The sequence below is a fragment of the Oxyura jamaicensis genome, chromosome 2 (genome assembly GCF_011077185.1).
Source record: "Oxyura jamaicensis isolate SHBP4307 breed ruddy duck chromosome 2, BPBGC_Ojam_1.0, whole genome shotgun sequence".
Taxonomy (NCBI): Eukaryota; Metazoa; Chordata; class Aves; order Anseriformes; family Anatidae; genus Oxyura; species Oxyura jamaicensis.
The window spans coordinates 123,080,930-123,102,136 of NC_048894.1; the positions used below are offsets into that span (position 1 = coordinate 123,080,930).

The following is a 21,207-nucleotide window of genomic DNA, read 5'->3' on the forward strand; positions in this document are numbered from 1 at the left end:
CAGATCTGTGTTAAAATCAATAGGTAAGCAATTAAACAAGTTCTGCCTTTGACTGTAGGCTAGAACACTACTTTGAGTGTTGTGTTCAACACAGGGTAGGGAATCAATACTTTATGAAAGGACTCATCAAAACAACTTAACCCCAGTATCCATGAAAAACAATACTGTTATTTAAAAGGCGTACAAACTTCAGCTACCATATTTCTTACATGCATACTGCTGTTAAATTGAACATCAAGCTTTTACAACTACACTGTCACAAAGCCTGAAAGTTAGACATCCATAGAGTACAGAAATACTCTTCTAGCAACATACCTGTGGACTGTGAAGATCTGTTGTCAACATGATGATTGAGTAAGCTAAGACATATGCAGTATCTGCACTAGCAAAAAGAGTTTGCCTGAGTTGAAAAAGAAGAAAAATAACATCAAGTTTAACATATTATGAATTTTACTTATTATTCAGCTTTCTGAAATTCTGAAGATAAAGTATGGCTTACCCTTGGTTACATTCTAAGTATCTAGCAGCAAATTTCTCCATTAGGCGATCTATTTTTTGAGCCTCTCCTGGAAGACGAAATCCTTCTAGAAACATACGTAGAGCTGAAACAAAATCCTTTCCTGAAAAGTCGTGTTGGTCTACATATGCATACATGACTTCTTTGTTAAATTTATCATTGTCTCCCAGGAACTCCCCAACCTGAGTCTAAAATAAGAATAGAAAAGACAAACTAGCATATTTACACTGGGAAAAAGGAAAGTGAGTAAGAACACACTCATGATGCCCATGTGCCACAAAAAGAGAGGCTCATACACAGTTAATGAAGACATACTGATGTTTCTCTGCTACTCTTCAAAGTGAAGTATTTTGTCCATATATTCCAATGCTCTCTTACATGCTCTACATGCCTGCTTTTCTCCTCTGATTTTATTTATGTACAATTTTATTCAACTAGATACATTCCATGTGTGGAAAAGACGGTATTAACAGTCGGTGGTCAGTTCCCTACTGTAATGCTCTTTGTAGTTAGGAAACTTACTGTAGGAATGGAAGCTACTGAACTACAGTACAAACCTCAAAAAACAGCAGGTGATGCCTAAATATATGTAGCTGGTACTCATATACATCCCACTGATAACTCTCAATGCAACACAACACACTGAAAAATACCTCGCATTCAGATAAAGGTGTCTATGTTATAAACTATGTCTATGTGTCTATGTTATAAACAGTATAAACTGAGGTTAAAATTTTGTTTTGATGGCTGATTCTAAATTTTAATATTGAGATTTGTGACTGCAGCCACAGCTACAATGCTATACGTAAGCTATATGCAAGCCTTTCCCCGGAAAAAATTTAAAAAAGGGTGGCTATTAAGCACAATGGTGCACACTGCTGTTTCAGAAAGCTGTGTCTTTCCTGACAATACCAACATAAGATATTCCCACCCTTCTCTGCCATACACTGCAGGACCCTCCCAAACCTAGCAACAGCTTTTAGCTGTAAATCATATCAAAGAACGAATCTAGATTAAGTAACTTCCCATTGGGAGACAGAAAAAATGCTTTTCATGTTGTAGTGCCACATTACTTTTTAGCTGCCTATTAACTGCAGTTAATTCTAGCAGACCCTTTCTGGACTAAGGTAAATACAGTTTAGTAAACTGCTCCTAGCAACACCAGCAAGTCTTGAGTCAGCTCAAGTAGGTCAGTCTTTTCCTTTACACCCCACTGAACTGCAGGATGCTTATACTACAGGGTACAGCTCTCTCACATATTGTTTTAAATTCCTTGACTTCACAAATTTTGAAAGAGAGAAAAGTTTCCTTTTTTTCCTCATTGTACAGGAACATTAGGTGTTTTAAACACTCTCGTGATTTGCAATTGATAAAAAAATATCAGTGCAAGCAAAAAAAAAACATCAGGAAAACAATTTTCTTACTGAATCTAATCTCTCCTCTTGATGCAAGAACTGAGCAATATCTTCAGGGGTAGTGCCAAGCATTCCTTGTTCTTGCAGGTACTGAATCCCCCTCTTTGGTTTCTTATTGAATCTGTACAATCAAGACCAGGAAAGAATGAGTTAACCCTTTTATGTATATGCACAAAACCTTACCTGCTTAATCAAAGAAGATTCAATAGTTTTGGCTGAGATATCAAAAATCTGTATGTTAAGTATTTTTCCTTTATCAAGCTACTCATTAGATAGGAATAAGCTACTCCCTTCTGTGATTATTGCCTTCATCATTTGATTTTTTTTTCTCTGCAAATAGCCACCTCTTTCTCTTTCCTACACAGCTGCCAGCACAGCATCCAAGCAGGTCTGCTTAAAGACAGCTAAACGCTATCATTTGCTTTGGTGCGCAGTTTCTGCTCTTCTCTGATCTAATCAAAACCAACTAGAATTCCATGCCTACTGCACGTTCCAGAACTGTGTATGTGTGTATACATATATATGTAGATACACAAAATATATACAAATATATATATACACACAGATAAAAAATAGATAAATATATAATAAATTATACATTTTAAAGTGTTCTCTCCATCAAGAAAAAAAAATACTCCACAAACCTAGCAAATTCTTAGTTTGGAAAAGAATAATTCTGCTTTGTTGTTTCTTGTTTTAATCTCTATGAACCACTTTAGGAATCCATGAGTTAAGGTCTGACTATAAAATCTCAGAGGTCTTTACCAACCTAAATGAGTCTATGAAAGAGGTGCCCGTAAGAATGGATACGCACTAGACAAGGAACCACGTAACTGAAAGAAAATGAAATCCTAAAGGACTAAGGCATGTTTGTTCAAGGTCTGAAAACTCTAATACATAAAACTTATTTTTGCTTAGACTGACCTCACGGAGGTGAGGTGACAAGGCTGAAATCACATGGAAGATTCATGTCAGAACCCACTGAGAAATTATACTATCCTACAGTTCAAATTATGAGAAGTTAATGATTTAGGAGGGAGCGATATCTTAAGCTATAGGCACTTCCATCAGTAATGTGTACAGTAAAATAGGTAACATTCAATTGATCACATGAGTTCAATGTTCTTTTTATCCAAATACAAAAGTCTTATTTTTTAGACAAGCAGGTCTGGAGAAAAAAGAACAAACATTCAGAGTACTCATCTTCTAGCTGTGAGGAATTAGGTTAACACAAAACACTGTTGACAGGCTCCAAATGGGACACCATTCAGCACTCTTTCACCAGAGGAAGTGCTGTTACATCCAGAGTTTTTTTCCTAACACAAGATGAGTATCTATGAGGAGAAGGAAGAAAAACCCAGGAATCTTCATAGCTCCGAAAGAATCCACCCTCCCATGGGTGATAAAAGGGCACTCACAAGTCAATTCCTTGTTCTATTATTTCCTTTTGTTGCTTTAGGACCTCAAACTGCTCTGGGTTGTCAGTGCCAGACATCTGTGTGCTGTAACTGCCAATTCCTGATGAAGCAGTAGAATCCAAGGAATTTAAGCTTCCGTATCTGTTAATTGTCTCAGGGTGTTTGGTTTCATTGTTGTCTTGTTCCGTGGGTTTTTCCTGGCCTATAAATTGAAAAGGATTATATAGATAAAAAATACATACAGAGAAAAGAAATTAAGATGACAGGTTACTTTTCAATTATCGATGAAATCCTCTCCAAAGGCTTCTGAAAGTTACTACAGTTATTTTCAATGACCTCTTTATTTTTACATAAATGTTCTGGTTTTGTTTTGGTCGGGAAAATAACCAAAAGATCACTACAATATATCAAGGAGGATTCTTGCAGTACATCACGTATCTGAAATTCAAGCCATAAGTTACAACTATAATTTGTAAGCACTTGGGAAAAAAACAGAACTTAGAAATCTAGTTACACATCTTTTTATTCTCAAGGCCAATGCTACTTTTGACATGAAGTAAACCACACTAGAAGCTTCTGAAACTGAGCACCTAAAGTGTTTATAATCACATAAGCCAACTATCTGGGGCTCTCAGTTCAACAACAGCAGTGCTAACCACGTCTAAATTTCAACTTCCACTTTAAATTGGTACTTCAGCTACCAACTTTAAACCCTTAATCTGAAAATTCTGGTATAACCTTAAGACTTTTAATCTAAGGTCTGAAAGAAACAAGATTAAAGCAAGTAATGATTTAGTTACTTCACTGCTTGCAACATTGATTTTTTATTTCTTAACGCATAGCTTTAGAATTTCCACTCCCCATCCGGCTTGCTTTAGTAGTAATTTAATCAATATGAAATTAGAAGTGCTTCAAAGTACATTTAATAGTCCCTTTAAAGTTAGAAATGTGTGAAGTAACAGCATTTAGTCATTTTCAATGTAGTAGCATTCCAGGGATTCAGCTAATTAAGAAAAACAACTTGTTCAAATGACACCAACTGAAAAATACTGAAATGTCTACCCCCAAAAATATACAAATATTGCACCTCCCCCAGGGATTTTACCAATCTAGGAACTAAAAATAACAAAATACTGGAGAAATGCACTAAATTCCTGCAGCATCACTTTACTAAAACCATAAGAAGGGCATCTCATGTCTTACCAAGTGTTGTCTGAGAATTGGGATTTACATACTGATCCTTACTCCACTCCACCATACACTTCAAGATTGATACTAAGCATTCCAATCCTTTCTTTCTCAAGCTTAATTCCTAAGATAGATTTAAAAAGAAATACATTAGTGGACTGAAGAGTTTAGTCCTAACTTATCATTCCAAGGAACATGAAATTTCATAAAGTTTGGCAGAATTTCTTTTACCTGAACATTAGACATGCCAAGCTCCTGACTACCCCTTCCTTGAGCAATCTTAGACAGGTCATTAACCAGCCTTTCAAATATGTTTGCAGCATTCAAATCACAATCATAGTTCACGTAGATGTCCACTACACTCTGGGCATCTATAAACAAAGTGACATTGTCAGCCTTGGAACAAAAACTACATAGCTCATTGAAAGGCAAGTACAGTTTTGTTCTTCAGCATAAAAATGTAAAAACCAGAGCCAAGCAGTCCTTAGTACCTGCACATATCCGTGTCAGAGTTTGTATAACCATCCATTTATGATCAAATGAGCTAGTAGAGGTTTCCAAGATATACAGGAAAATTTCTTTGAAGAATACCTATGAAATATTCCAGGAAAAGGAAAAAAGAAATCTATTACAAACATTGTAATGAAATTTGACAGCTAATATTCTGATGCATATAATTCTGAAAGCATACAGATAATATGAAAGAAGCATTCTAGGACAGGAGAGAGGGGAAAAAGCAGAAAGGTGGGAAAACAACTTAGGTTTGACATGTTGAAATTAGGACTTCAAATCACTACTTACATACCAGTGCTGTGAAATCCTGAATGTCAGTTTAGTCTAACAAGAATTCTACGCTGCTCTTAGAGTTTAGTATCATTTGAGGTTTGGAAAGAAGAGATTATTACCTTACCACAAAAGGTGATGATATGGCACAGATGTAATAAAGAGCAAATTATGCCAATTTAAAGTATCAGTATCATTAGAATGGGAAACATCTTGACACAGAATAATCACTCTACAGTATCACATCGTTGTAAGATGAGCACTGGTCAGGCACAGCATTAACAGACATGTTGCATTTTTTTAATAAGATGACCATCTTCCAAAATGGACAGTAGTTTTCCCTGAAATTGCTTCAGTGCAGATGCTTTTTATTCAGAACAGTGACTATTTTTCCCTTTCTTAATTGGTTCCTCACCAGATACACTAGTATTATATAGCCTGCATATTTCAGCTGAGCATGCTTAGCAGCTACAGCAGGCTTTTTCTCTTCCTTCTTCCCTAAGCGGCAGCAACAGCTGTGAGAGCATATGAACTCAAAATATGAACTGCTTGATGGTGTTACATCACCATCCCACGCAGCGTTACATCACTGCTCTACACCTCTGACAGCTCACCTCTCCACAGCCAGTTGTGGCTACCAAATCTATCAACCTTTCTCTTCTAAAACGGTGCCAACAGTCCCATGCCTTCAAGCTCCTGTTCTCTGAGAGCAGCATGCAAACATCCAAATACGTAACTAAGCCTGTTTTTAATATTAGATAATCTCCTGTATGACAGAATTCTTACAGAGATTTCATGCTATTAGACAGGTACAGATAAGTACAAGGCTAATTTTGCTTTGTCACATGTTTGGGGAAAACTGGCAGCATTGATTTGCAAACATCTTTGATGGTATGGGTATTGCCCCAAGCAAAATTCACTAGCAAAATTTACATTTTGTTGGCCTCCTTAGAGGAAAAACATGCATGCAGTGCAATCCCACTTACTTTTTTAATAAGGATCCTTACTAAACACAGGTATAAAAACTAAACCCAAATCTTTAAGCTGCAGGAGAAATCAGCTGCATGGGCTGCATTCTATGGTGACACTTTAAATCTCAATGCTTCTTACACAGACTTCTCACTTTTGGTATCAACTTTGGACAAGAGTATTTTGGGATGAACAATTTCTCCAAGCAGTACTAATTACATACATTTAGGTATTTAAAAATAGTATGTAGCGCTTATTGCAAATAATGTTGAGTTGACACTATTTCTAGCATGCCATAAAATTAAACCAGAAAAGAGCTCATTATTTAGTTTGGTCAACTGAAAATAGAGAAATTATAGCTTATTCACTGTTGCTGAAAAATGGTAGGTACAGTCAAATGACACCTGAAATTCATTGATACCCATGACTGGATTTGCATGAAAACCTTTAAGCATAAAAGTGGGGGGAAGGGAAAGTATGTCTGAGTTAGTCCATACATTACTGCCAATTTATCTAGTGACCCATTTAAGAAATACAATTACAAAATAATTCAGGTAAGACCCACTATTTTAACTGTCAAAGGACAGCATTAGCTAAAAACTTATGTCAAAAGACCACGAGGGTCACTTGCAACAGAATCTGAAATTATATTTTAAAATATGCCAAGAATTTCTTAAACAGATGAAGAATACTGCCTCAATCCCAAAATATATAGATTTTGCATATTGTAAACCAGAGCATATGGCTCTCCTTACAGCTCCAAGACAAAAACTGAATGTGAAGATATCTACTTGTCTACCCACATCTTCCGAATAACCTTTAGGATCAGCAGCTGAAAAAAGAGGAATTCTTTATTCACAACCAGGAAAAAGAATAAGTTTCTTGAAACTGCTGTCCCCTGTACTTTGTAATAGTTAATCAGTAACATCAAACTTATGAAAATTAGGTTCTTCTTCTGAAGCTACCATGACACCAACTCATACAATGACATCCATGAAAGAAGAAATCCCTGAAATCAAGGGCCTGTAACAAACATCAACATTCCCAGCATCTTTTCGCACACTGCTTCCACACTTCAATCTGTACAAATCTTACAGACAATTTGTAAGTCAAAGCACATTTTACACAGTAAAAATTATTACTTTATGTAAATGTCTATTATTAACTGATGAAACGGCCTACTTCTTTTTAGAGACTTCATTTTATATTTAAGTTAAAATATGATGGATTTTATTTCCTTTGAATAACCCTCCCTAAAAAAGTTCTCCCATCACTTTCCACTTCACCAATGAACTTGTCACTGCCTCAAGTGTCACTTCTGATGTTACAGAGCAAATCTTATTTAATCTGTAAGTATATCAAAAGAAATGCTGCTGGTTTACTCAAATGGGGTTTCAAGGGCACTTCACCCATTACCACTGGATGAGAAAGAGCTTCTGTGCATGGGTAAATCTGGCAAGCCTTATGCAAAAGCTGAGATTCAGGAAGAAAAACAAATTTCTCTGAGCAAGACATATCAATATAGACGGATACCAACTTAACACCCCTCCTCTCCCCCCCCCCCCTTTAAAATTAGAAAGTCATGTAATATACCTCGATCTGCATCTTTAGATGAGTCTTGAAGTTTGAGAGGAGGGTAAGAAATATGGAAAGTGAAAGTTCAAAAACTTCTGGAACTGATGAGACTCCATTTTTTGACAGTGCAACACAAAGATACTGCTTAATAGCATTAATGAACATCTCATTTGTCCTGAAGACAGGTCCTGCATTTTGCAGAATGGACAGAAGCAACTGCAAAGAAAGAATCTTTGATCGCAGTTCATGAGATCTGGAAAAAAAATAATACAGCATATATTAGCCCAAGGTAAGTCATAAAACAAACAAACATTTTTTTGAGAAATCAATAAACCACAATGACTTTTTATGTGGAACACTCATGAAATAAACACAAATTTGAAAAAAATATGATACAGAAGGAGTCGTAAAAAGATGATTTTTTATGTTAAACTGGTCACCCTTCAGCCAAGAGGGTGGGCAAGAATAACCTTTAACAGATACTGTTTCCTACCACTACTACCAAGCCCCTCTTCTGTAGCACAGCACACCTATTAACAATGGCAACAGCAGGCAATGTTGTTCTTTCTTAGTCAGAGGATGAAGGGAGTACTTTTTTTTCCCCCCTTTTTAATAGGGTTTGGAAGATCCCATATAAAAGATCCATTGTATCTACAGAATCCTGAGTACTGAAAGGTGAGAAGTGACTTTAGAAATTCATTCTCCTCTTATTTTCACCAGCATGGGAAGAGAGCTGAAGGACAACAGCTGTAACTGCTTGACCTACTTCCTCCCAGCACTGACATCTCTTTCCTCTAAATGTGGTATTTTACATTACGTATCAGTCACTGGCCCCATCCCACTCCGAGAGCAGCTAGGATGCATAACGTGCCTATTTTAAGTGTGGCATTAGCAAAATCAGGCAACTGTAGTGTAGTCAAGAGCTCCACGTTAACACCATGCTTCATTACAGACTGAAAAAAGCTAGATTTCGTGTCAGAACAGAGCTACTATTTATGGCAAAAAAACAACAAAAACGTGTAGAGGACGGAAATCTGTATCTATGAAAATATAATGCCATTTAAATAGCATTCTGGGAGAAAGCTTTCTTTCCTCAGACTCCCAAATCTCCTTCCCACTTCTGCTCATCTCAAAAAAAAAGTACAGACAGGAATGGTTTTCCCAAAAAGACAACCCAGCTTTTGTTGAACCACCACCCACTGACAGAAGACAGTTACGAAACGTGAGGAACAATGAAAGGACATTTTTCATATAGTACAGCCCAGATATGGTAAGGATCTCTTCTCACCACACGTCACACACATAATACTTCATTATTTGTTGTATTCTGCAAAAATACCAGCTTAATTAAAATAGTCTGGCTAAAATAAAAGTTCAAATTCATAACAAATATGAATAAACTTGACGGTTCCTGCATGCTGGCAACAAAGTGGGCTGGAAAAAACAATAACTTTGCCACCATTTCAAACGCCTGAGATATAATCCCAAACTTATTTTCTGAAGACACTTTAAAGTAGCCAGGCAAAGTAAGTGGGGTCATTAGTCCCTCCTAATGACCCCAGAGTCAATGTAAAAGCCCCAAAACAACTGTCAGTATGCGTTCTTCACGAAAATGCCTTTCTTCAGGCACTGCACAACTGCATGTAGCCTAATATAACACTCTTCTTTGATATAAAAGGGCTTTATTTTTGTGTGACATTGCATTAATAGTACAGACAGCACACGACCTTGTCTTTGCTATTAATTTTAAGAATTTAAGTTTAAAGAGAATCTAAAATGTAAATAAAATATTAAATATTGACCATTTCCAGTGAGCATCAACTCATAACCCAAGTCTAAATATGTTGGCCTTATCCATTCTCTAGGGATGCATAAGCCTACTTAACTTAAAACAAGTTTAAGGACTGAAATCTAGAGCACCGAACTTCAGAATATTTCTCCCACATCTTATTTTATTGTAGGGAAAAAGGAAGCAAATACATCAGCAAGTTCCCAAGGAGCACAGTCTTGATCTCAACTCTCAGCCTTGTGACTACATTAAAGCTCCATGTTCAGTTAGCTACAATTTTAAAATAGTTTCATTAAACACCTCATGGCTAATTTCACTGTCAAGAGGCAGGCAGATTTATTTATTTATTTAAGTTCTGTAGATACCCTATGCCTCCTTTTCCAATTAGAGCATCTTTATAATAATAGTTCAAAAAAGCCATAAATGCCTCAGAAGCACAGCAAAATTCTAGATGCTTTTCTAACATAGGACATCTTTGAATGTCTTTGCAGATAATTCCTGTTGTCCTAAACATCATTTCCTCCAATTTGTTCTAGATGGAGAGCTTAATCAGGTCTACTATGAACATCAGGGACTCCATGGATTCATATGAGATGCTCCATGTACCTTATTAGCTATTGCTGCCCTTCCAGAGTGAGCTAATCCATTAAAGCCTTTGATAAATGGACATTCTTAGTGTCAGAGAGCTGACTAAATCCACAGGATTTTCATGGCACTTCCTAGAAGATGAGTTCTCAAAAAATAGCAAGGAAAAATGTCATGTTTCAATCTTCACTCCTGAATGTCCTGACTTTCCACAGTACATCAGTAGATAAACAGTTCAAAACCCTTTCTACTACATTAAAAAATATTGGTGATCTGAAAATTATAATATTATGATTTTTTAAGCACCAATATCACACTGATATTGGTGATTAAACTAAGCTGTCTTAAAGTTACCTAATTTAGAAGTTAGACCCTGGAACAGTAAACGTGACTTTATTTTAAAGGATTTTGGGCCTTTCATTTTCATCAGTGCTCATTTTACAGTTTTAGTATCTTAGGAACAAAAAAGCAATCTTCTTGAAAATTAGTACTAAATTTTTCTAACATGCAAAAAAAAAAAAAAAAGAGGCATATGGATTCCATACAAGATCAGAAAAAAAAAGTGCTTTTGAACAGAAATTCTAATATTGGCACCCAAACATAGAGGACATTTTTTGTTGTTGTTTTGCAGCAAACAATTCTCTAAGCCAAACTGAAAACAGGGGATCTTCAGTCAAAGGGCAAGATTTTCAAACCAGGTAAATATAGACTTTGTTTGCAAAACATTTGTGCTTTGGTTAAGGCAGCTGCCAAGTGTCCAACCTGAGCTAGAGAACAGAACACACCACACAACCAACTTGTCATAATACTAGTTCAACGCAAAGAGATTTTATTAAGATGAAGTACAGTTGGGTACATGTACTGGATACCCAACATGTAAAAGAAAAGAGCTTGTGGGGTGTAAGTGACAATGGTTATAAACCTATGTATTACTTAAAAGCAGAGTAACAATAGTTGAGATCAGGAACGACTTAAGACCTTCTTTACAGACCCCACTGAAAAGCATTATACAGAGGAACTAGGAAGAGCATGATGCACTTATAGGCAGTGTAGGCATTATTAAGAAACTTCTAAATAGTAGATGGGTAATAGCAATGCTTTCATTTAACATACAAAAAAAATGTATTAGAACACAGAAAGTACCATTTCAAAGTTTCAAGGTTTGTTAACCATACCATTATTCTCTCAATAACAGGGGAGTCTCAAAAACGTTTAAAATAACTTATTTTTATTTTCAAATTTAAATAAGATTTGTTATGAGAATTCTTAATTCTGCTTACTTTGGATCTGGTGGTCCATCTGACAGGGGCTTCATGGAGAGTTTACACAGTGACCTGAATACAAGGAAGGCATCCTTTTGTAAAATGTGGGAAAACTTAGCACCAGGTGTAGGTCCTGAAGAATTTCCAGATTCCTAAAGAAGTTAACATATTTCAGTATTCCATTTTGCATTAGCAGGGTGTGTAGGGAAATCCCCACCTCCTAGCAACAAGAAGTTAAGATATACAAATATAACCAGTTCACTATAGATTTATGGTCTCAAGACTAAATTAAAACAAAAAATAATTCTGCAGTCCAGTTAAAATGAATAAACTCCCTAATAAAATTTCCTATCTTGATAAAAATCCAGAATTACATTAAGACTCATGAAGCTATATGGGTCAAGTTTAAATAAGACAACTTGCAAGAGAACTGCCTTCAGTCATTTTCAGTAGATAACTACTTTAAGAAAAATGACTGACATTCCAATAGAATGCAAGCAGTTACGTATCTGTGGCAACATACATCTGGCAATACTTCTATTGTATGATATATCGCTCTAAGTTCATGTCATTTGGTATTGTTCCTTACATCTGCAAAATGCTTAATCTTCTACTTATATGGCATGTGTGACTGTTGCTTTTCAAGCTTGCAATCTATTATCCCCAGACATAATTATTCAGTACTTTGATAGCAAAGACCCTCCGTCATATGCCGACCCTACTGTGCATATGCTGTTATCTGATACCACAGAAGTAGTGTGTTCTCCTATCTTTTTCCTTAATGGAAATCAAACCTTATCAGACAAAGCTTTTTATCCAGAATCATAGCAGTACAGCATGCTAGGGTCTTGAAATTTATATTTATCATGTGAAAAATGCATGTGAAAATTATACAAGTATGTCTATAACAGGTTACACTCCTTACTAAACGTGTATTTGAATGCTAGTTTTATTGTTTCTTAGGAAGTTTGAAAAACCTAGGAGTTCTCTAATCTTGAAACACTGCAGCTAAAAATATGGTAGTCAGGATTAAAAAAAAAGCCATCACATACAAATATTTATTTACAAAAAATGTATTTATATACGGCACTAAAACAAAATAATGTTTAGAACACCACAATAACTCATCTGAGTAACTCATTTTACGGACTTCTATCAATCATTCTCTGCACAAGTGTTGGACAATACTTAAAATATTCTACTCTTTTTCAGTATTTCCTGATTTATACCTGCCTGTACCTGAGTATCATTGGAAGAGACAGATAATCTGTCATCTGGTAAAGATGGTGTATAAGCAACAGAAATTGGAGTTCCTGGAATTCCATTTGCCTGAATGTTTTCACTGTCACTGCCGTCCTCTAATGTTACAATCGTGCCATCACCACTTGCACTTTCAGCAGTCCCTTCTATATCTAGCAGAAAAGGAAAAAAATTATAACAAAGGTTAAGTAAGAATGCAAGGTAAAAAGAGCTTAAATCAAATGTTTAAATACAAAAGCTACCAGAAGCGAAAGTACCACAAAGAGAAGCTGAAGGTAGAATTTATATGGCTTCATATAACTAAAAAAAACACACTACAAATAGTGAAAATTATGATCAAAACCAACTTAGAACTTTACATTGCCAGGTTCACTATTCTAAGCATCAGGAAAGAAAACGTCAAAGATTATATATATAGCTCTCAACAAACTCAAAATCTAATGCTTTACTGCTACTACAGAGACGGGCCCATTTTTGAAGAGATTATGCAGGAACAAAACAGAAAAATAAAACAAGCTAGATTCTTTTTTTTTTTACATAACATTCGTCTTCAGTATAGAAAGTGTAAATTAATGCATGAAATCTTGCCCATTTTATTGCTAAATAACACGCAGCTAAGGTCAGACAACTGAAACTATTTTCTTTAGCATATAAATATTATATAAATAATGATGCATTTTAGTTAAATATTCATGTTAAAATGATATTTAATGTCAAGATTCATACTGCAGTCATATACTAATGTAATACCTCCAGCTACTATGTTCACCATTTCCTGCACAATACTTTCCACAATTTCTTGCGCCTTCTCTTCACACTCATTGCTTTCACCATCAAACGTTCCTCCATCAGCTTTAGAAAGATCTTAAAAGAAAAAAAAAATGTAATACTGAGAAATTAATAAATTAAGGAAATATTTTACTTGCATTTAATACTTAAAAATTCAATTACAAATCTACTAATAGAAGAGTATACATTACAAAAACAACAACATAGTGTCTAGATGTTTTGAACAATATTTGTAGAGCACACAAACATTCCAGTGTTTAACTTGTAAATGGTAAACAATACACAGGCCTACGCCAACAAAAGACAAATACATCCATTTTGTATTTTCACATACATTAAACACCAAAAGCTGCTGGCTTTGAGCTGTTATTTTCAGAACTTTCACAACATCACACAGGTGCAAAGAGGTATCTTTGCTACAAGAGTACAAGAGCCTAAGATTAAGGGATACCTGTGATAAAGCTCAACAGTGATAACAAGGACTATACTCAATTATTAAAAAATATCTGTATGCCTGACTCCAGGCTTGGGAGGTGAAAAAAGACAGTCCTCAGCCTTTCTTTTTACAGACCTTTTCCCTCCCTCCATGAAACAGAAATACACACTGATTACTTTCTGCTGCTGTGGCTTGGTCGGCTTCTGTCTGTTCATTCTCAGCAATAGAAATATCTGATCCATTTTCTGCCTCTAAATCCTCGTGAAGGTTCTTGTCCACATCATTTGTGTTGTGGTCAAGCTCTCTCTCATGTTCTTTAGACAGCTGATCAGTCTGTGTTGGAATATGTCTCAACTGAGGTGACTCAGGCTCATGATGGCTTACTGGAGACTGCTGTAGATGGTGTTGCTGTCTGTGTCTTTCCTTTTCCATCTGTTTGGCTTCCTGAAGCTAGAAATACATTGCAATTACACAAAAATTTTATCATCAAAACAAAACAATGAGCTATATACACATCGCATATGTTATTTAGTAAACATGGAATCTCTATAGGCTCTGCTTAAACATTGCCTTCATAAACCTGTAATAGTTTAAGCACACGTACCATTTGTGTTACTACGAAAAAATGTAACATCAGGCTAAGTCTTTGCAAGAGGGCTGCTTCCCAACTATGAACATTTACACTTACTGTATCTTCACTATGCATAATGGATGACAAAAGTACATCCAGTATACGAGGAAGAGTTGTCTGCCTGTCCAACAAGGTGTCCAACAAGGAAGTTCAGTCAGGAGATGCGACAATATACAAGGCTTGTATGGAGAAACATAAAGGGCAATTTCTTATTTTTAAAGCTCTCACTTATAGAAACACATAGGAAAACTTAAGATTAATTTTCTCCCATCCTGCAAACCTGGGTGTTAAGGAAAAAAAAGTACCAAACTGACTGAACATACAGAAAAAAAGAAAGAAAAAACAGGAGTTAAAAGTGAGAAGAAGGGCTGCACTTCCACACAGCTTCAGAATACAGATCCTTAGGAAGAAACTGTCATGCCAAAAAAACAAAAACCAAAAGACAAAGGCTATTTTGAATTTCATTATTTCTCACACTGGAATCTCTGGGAAGCGAAGAGACTCTGTAATTTGTCTAACAGACTAGGACAACAGTTACTGAAGTCAAACCAAAGCTGGGTGTCCTTTGAGGTGATGCTCTAACGACTGGCTTTGTATCCCTGCAGAGACCAGTGTTCACCAAAAGTTTTCTAACTGTTTATACTGTTATTTTGGCTAGCATGATCTCAGCCCTTTACTCTTCCACTTAAAGCTTTCTGTGCTGCATCTTTTGGGGTGCCCTGAGTAGATACTACCTTTCAAGTTACAGCTTAAATAATTCCTTCCATCCTTTGGTAGCTATCATATTAAAAAAGTTGCCCAGAGCATGCTGAACAAGCAAAACAGCTGATCAGCTTGCATGAAGACTAGACTTAAAGTTGGGCAAAAACAGACTTCCAGTGTAGGATAATAATAACCCTTTTCTTTAATGAGTTGGTTAAAAAGACAGCAACTACACTGATTTCCCAAAGCACTCATGTAACTGGATGGCTTTTGCGATTTCTTATCATAAATATATCATAAATCTGATTGTGATGGCATTGCTTCCAGTAACCAGTTGCTTCTGAGAAGGAGTCAAATACCATCTTCAATCCACTATATACTCTTAAAGAAAACTTATGAGTTTGTAGTAGTACAGCGGAATTACTTCTACAACTAGCTAAGAATTCAAGCGGCTTTCCAATCTGAGCATCCACTTTTGTTGTTCTTGTTTTTTAAAAGGAACAGGACAATCACTTTGCCTTACTGATCTTTATTATGAGCAGTGGAAGCCACAAGACACGCTGGTGGTGTTCCCACTGACCACTCACTACAACAATTTCACGGACACAAGTATCAGTGACTACTCCACATTAAAGCATTAAAAAAAAGTAAATGATTACATGACTTGGAAGGGTTCTGTCTTTTGGTTTTTGTTGTATTTGTTTTAATTATGAATTATTTCTTCAGTATTTATCATCACAACATTTGAGTATTTCACTAAAGCTAAATTATTCTATATACAGCATTAAGCAGGTTGTGTGGCACTTCTTGTCAGCCTGAGAAGAGAAACTGAAGTCGAATACATCCATTAAATATAGAGGCCCACTCTCAGAATTTTTAATCCTATACAACACCCCTCCCCCCAGCACATTTCACACCTATTTCAGAGAGTAAAATGCAGAAAGAATAATACATTGGATTCTTTTTCGAAGTTACGTAAGTTAGGAAAGCCCAGAAGCTTTAATAGTAATGACAAAACAAATTTCTCAACCTATTTTGCTTCTAAGAACTATTTTCTACATAAAAATATTGAGATACTCACTGCTTGATTTTCCATACGTGCAAATATGACATTCAGCATTTGCGTTAGAGTGGCCTTGGCTGTGGTTTGATTTATGAGATTTTTGCTTGCTAGGTAGATATTGTAACATGTTCTTACAGCTTGCAGCACTGTTCCTTCGTGGATTTCGATGTGTTGAGATGTTACTGCAGTGAGCAAAGCCTAAATAAACAAACACACATTTTTCCAGTCAAAGAAATAGTCTGCAAAGCCTAAATAAACAAACACATTTTTCAGTCAAAATTTTCTAGTCACAGTCTGCAAATTAATAAACATCAGTTTTGGGTTACTTTTAAAATATGAATAAGTACCTATCTTTAGCTGTAAATTAATTAAGTTTTTCAAGGAATTTTTTAGCCATATCAGAACATCATACATACCAGTTTTGTTAACATATACTAAGCAGAGTGTTTTAATCAGTGTCTATAGGAAATGTGTTTCATAGCATGTATTAGCAGTAAGTAACCAGTGGAGTTATCAGGTGGCTAGTAAAACCACCCTACCATTTTCTAAACACAGAACGTAAATGACAAACTACCCATGAAAACACAGAAAGCCACCCAAATTGTCCAAAAGTTGTTTTACAAATAAATATAAATCTGAAGAACAGAAACTAAGTATACAATTAGGCAGCTACGAGTGCAACAATCACACTTTCTAAATATTATTTTTGGATATGTTAGAATATTTTATTGCTTTCTCCACAGAAATTCACTTCTTTCCACTTGAGCTAGTATCTGCTTCTTTTACTTTACAAAAAAAATATGCAAACGTGCTCCTGAAAGATCAAGTAATAAAGAATTAAAGAACACGTGAGGCAGAGGCATGCTGGACTGAAGAGCAGAAACAGAGACAGGTAAAGCTGAGGACTAGGTGCACAAACACTGTCAGAAGAGTGTGTGGGAAAGCAGAAGGAAAGGGAAGAGCCCGGTTCACAACAGCACAATCCTGTACACTGATCACCATACTCCAGAAGAAGGTGCCAGAAAACAGGGAAGAGTTTTATGCATTGCAACTTTGCAACTTTATGCAACGTTGACAGAGTTAACAATTAAATGGGATGTTTAGGGAAGGTAACACTGGAAGCACCAGAAAGCTCGTACACTGGATTAAAGTTAAAAATTCCTTTCCAAGTTAACCTTTAATCAAAGTTAAGCACAACAGTTATTTGAACTGCTGTGTAATTTATTCATCAAACCATGCCTAATTTCACTCACAGGATCATCAGCATCCCTGTCCACACACAGTACCAAGCGGAGATAGAGCACCCATCTCTGACTCAAACACTAAAAATCAGAGACCCATCTCACTGAGCGGCCACTCAAGAGACACGACTTCTGCTCCTGGATAACCAGATTGCTGAAGGTCCCTTGTTATTCTACCTGTGGTGCCATAGTTTTCTCATCAGTGGAGGCACACATATGGGTGACTGTGCTTACAGTTCTTACTGGAGAAAGTATGCTTATCTGCATGACCATTAAACAGCGTCTCATGCTACCATCTACGAACTAGTAGTACCTAACTGTCACTAGAAAACTTTTCTTTAAATTAATAATGAAATAAAAACAAAAGAAAACATGAAAAAACACACGACCAACCAAGATAAATAAACCACACGGCAGACAAACTGTAGACAAGTTTCATTAAACGAACTGAAGTCTCCCATCACTGATACTATTTCTCCTCCCAAAATTCAGTTTACATGTCACTGACCGACCTTCTAAAAACCAGAAAGGGGTAAATTGAAATTCCTATCATCATCCTGAATTCCAACCCTCTCTGTGCAACAATTCAGTATCTCCATAGAACTTTCCACACCCTGCTTCTGCTACTGGAAAGCATAATTTAGGGATGAGGACATATAAAAGCTGTAACAAAATCCAGTGCCACCAAAATAAAATCTGCTGCCAAACCCTATTTATAATATATTTAAAATATTCACCACCTGTCTGTTCCCTTCTCCCCCCCATATAAATGTATTCTATACTGCCACAGCACACCTACTTCTATGTACTGTATTTTCCCTATCTTTCATTAAGTACTTTGTACTGTTCCACTTCTCCCTTACTTCTAGGAGTTTCCGGTGGCTTCATGAGACTTGCGTACTGAGATACCGAGTTAAAACATGCTGAATCCCATTCTTTATATTTGCATGTCTCTTCCGTTCGTGTAACATACCTACATTCTCTGTATTAGAGTGCGGTCACACTCCCAAATTTACCCCCAGAGCTCCTCGTATCAGTCACAGCTCTGCTAACCTCTCCAACTGCCCCCTACATGTGGCCAACCTGCAGGCGGGTAGCTCCCAGAGACTAGATCCTGTACTCTCCCATCTGGCTAGAAAGGCTGTACACCCGCAGGTATTTTAGCGCTCTGCTTTTGAAGTTGTGTGTATCACTGAATGAGAAGTCCTGAGAGGTCACCACAGACAGCTCCATAAAACTTTAATTCATAATTCTGAAAGAGGAATAACCTTGAAGAACTTTGTCTATGCTAGTTTAAAAAAAGTAATATCAGCAACTCTTGAGAGGACAACCTAAACAAGTGGAGCCCAGGCACAGACAGCTCTGCTCTTTTTTTCCTCCTCTTTACCAAAGCACTACTATGATCACAAAGCCACAAGTCACAACAGCTTGCTGTTGTCAGCCTTGTTAAACTCAGGTGACAAACGATCTGCTATTTGAAAGTCCAATTTTAACTTGCATTGCAGTTCACTGAAGTCTTAGTTTTTTATCTTTTAGTAATAGGAGATAATGCTTACTAGTAGAAAAAGTTGACAAGGCTACAGATGGATTATGTGCTGTTTTAGTTGGCTCAACAGCTTGAATTTTATAAATTTCTTCAGTATGTGTGTTATGACTACTAGAGCTTGGTTCTTTTCACTCCACCTGGTAAGGAAGTGTGGAGGCAAGAAAGGTACGTACATAGAGGCACTTTCCTCCTGACAGTCCAACACATTACCACAAATTCACTGAATAACTCCATCCTCTATGCCAACTGAGAAATCAGTCTTACCAGCAGGGAATCTCCTCACAGACACCTAACTATTAGTGAGCTCAACATGCGTACAAGAGGTCCTGACGGCCACTCCTCTGGCTTTCTTTCCTTCTCAGGCACTTGAGAAAATGAACCCTAATGACTACCATACGTAACTGTAAACTGATAGGCATTTCTAACTTTGATCTTTCATTAAGGGTTCAACATGATGTCATGCCCTACATAACATTTAGGTTGGATATTAGGAAGAACTTCTTTACTGAATGGGTTGTTAGGCACTGGAATAGGCTGCCCAGGGAAGTGGTTGAGTCACCATCCCTGGAGGTCTTTAAAAGACGTTTAGATGTAGAGCTTAGGGATATGGTTTAGTGGAAGATTTGTTAGCGTTAGGTCAGAGGTTGGACTCGGTGATCTTGGAGGTCTCTTCCCACCTAGACTATTCTGTGATTCTGTGATAATGTCTCCTCATTCTATGTCATCGATAAGCACACCCTTACCACAACTGCTGTGACAACTAACCCTGAGAAACCACAGGCTACCGTCAGGAGCAACAGTACTGCTCCTTTGAAACCTGTCAGCTCATCTGTTAAAATAATCATCCTTCCCTTTCTCACATGCCAGTTTTCATCAGATTACTCTCTGACCTTTCTCTGTGGCCAACAGCTACTACATCCAACACAGGGGAGACAGGGGAGTCCAGTGAGTAGAAGACAATCACTGTAGCAACAGTCCCCAGTTCAGTGGGATCATACAAAGTCTCCAATTGCTACTTGGGGATGTAGGTCCTTGAGAAGTGGAACAACAAAAACTTTCTCCCAGCCACACCCTTACTTCACTGCTTCCTTGGCAACAGGTCTGGGGCAAGAAGCCACCTCTGCCATTTTAATGACAATATATTAATACAATTAAAAAATAATAATAAACTAAACCAAAACACCCATCCCCCTACCTTTTCTGGTGGTGCTTGTTTTGTTGTGTTTTAAATTTAGTTTAACTGGTTTAGCGTATTAAATTCACGTCAGAAGAAGGAATGAGGTTGGGCAAGGGCAACAGCTGGGAGCAAAACCTAAACAGAAAAATGCCTCTCTGCAAGGGTCACAACAGCAAGCTCCTGGGTTGGCTCTGCTGACTGTGGAGCTGCAGCATTAGGTTGCTCTTTTCCAGTAAGGTAAAGATTTGCAGCCAAGTTCCCATTCCTTCTGGGCACACTTAGCTTTACCTGCTTTCATTCAAGTATCTTCAGTGTACGCTAAGGAGAGATGATTAAAAAAATGCATACTTTACTGCATTACTCCCTTTTGCTCTTCTGTAGGCATAGAAGGAAATCTTTGTACACAGACTGTCAGCACTACCTTATTATTCTTCAGGTCCTTCCATAAAAACTTTCTCTGTCACAAAGCCTGAAAAAATAGCAACAGCAATCAAGCTCTCCTTGTCCTGAGACTACCAGCTATCATCCTGACTGTGAGATCGTTTCCTTGTGCTTTCCTTCCAACTGTTCACACCTATTGTTCTGTGCTTGATAGAGACCCTATTGTTTTGTGCCTCTACCTAGCTCACAGAAACGAAGCTTGTTTATTTTTATGAACAACCATCAGGCGGGTTTGGGTAAGGAGAAGAATCTTCAGGATCATTTGAGTTACAAATTACCTTATTTCCGTGACATCCACGTTGTTTTTCCTTCAGCCTGGAGCACGTTTGCATATTTAGTGCATTTACTATTATGCAAAACGAGTATATTAGATCAGTACGGGAAGTACTGTAATTTGTGATGCAGAACTAACTTAGTTTA

General features: G+C 36.9%; 1 protein-coding gene across 1 annotated transcript in view; it reads right to left on the reverse strand.

The window, feature by feature from the left end:
* ARFGEF1 (ADP ribosylation factor guanine nucleotide exchange factor 1) overlaps positions 1–21,207 on the reverse strand; it is a 92,431-nt gene that overhangs the window by 31,661 nt on the left and 39,563 nt on the right. The window contains exons 6-18 of the mRNA XM_035317788.1: positions 16,401–16,580; positions 14,163–14,436; positions 13,512–13,625; positions 12,741–12,913; positions 11,520–11,653; positions 7,884–8,118; positions 5,030–5,129; positions 4,770–4,909; positions 4,554–4,662; positions 3,351–3,552; positions 1,942–2,053; positions 500–705; positions 316–400 (exon numbers count right to left, since the gene is read on the reverse strand). Of these exons, the coding sequence (XP_035173679.1) occupies positions 316–400; positions 500–705; positions 1,942–2,053; positions 3,351–3,552; positions 4,554–4,662; positions 4,770–4,909; positions 5,030–5,129; positions 7,884–8,118; positions 11,520–11,653; positions 12,741–12,913; positions 13,512–13,625; positions 14,163–14,436; positions 16,401–16,580 (2,064 nt within the window). The remainder of the gene's footprint in view (positions 1–315; positions 401–499; positions 706–1,941; positions 2,054–3,350; positions 3,553–4,553; positions 4,663–4,769; positions 4,910–5,029; positions 5,130–7,883; positions 8,119–11,519; positions 11,654–12,740; positions 12,914–13,511; positions 13,626–14,162; positions 14,437–16,400; positions 16,581–21,207) is intronic.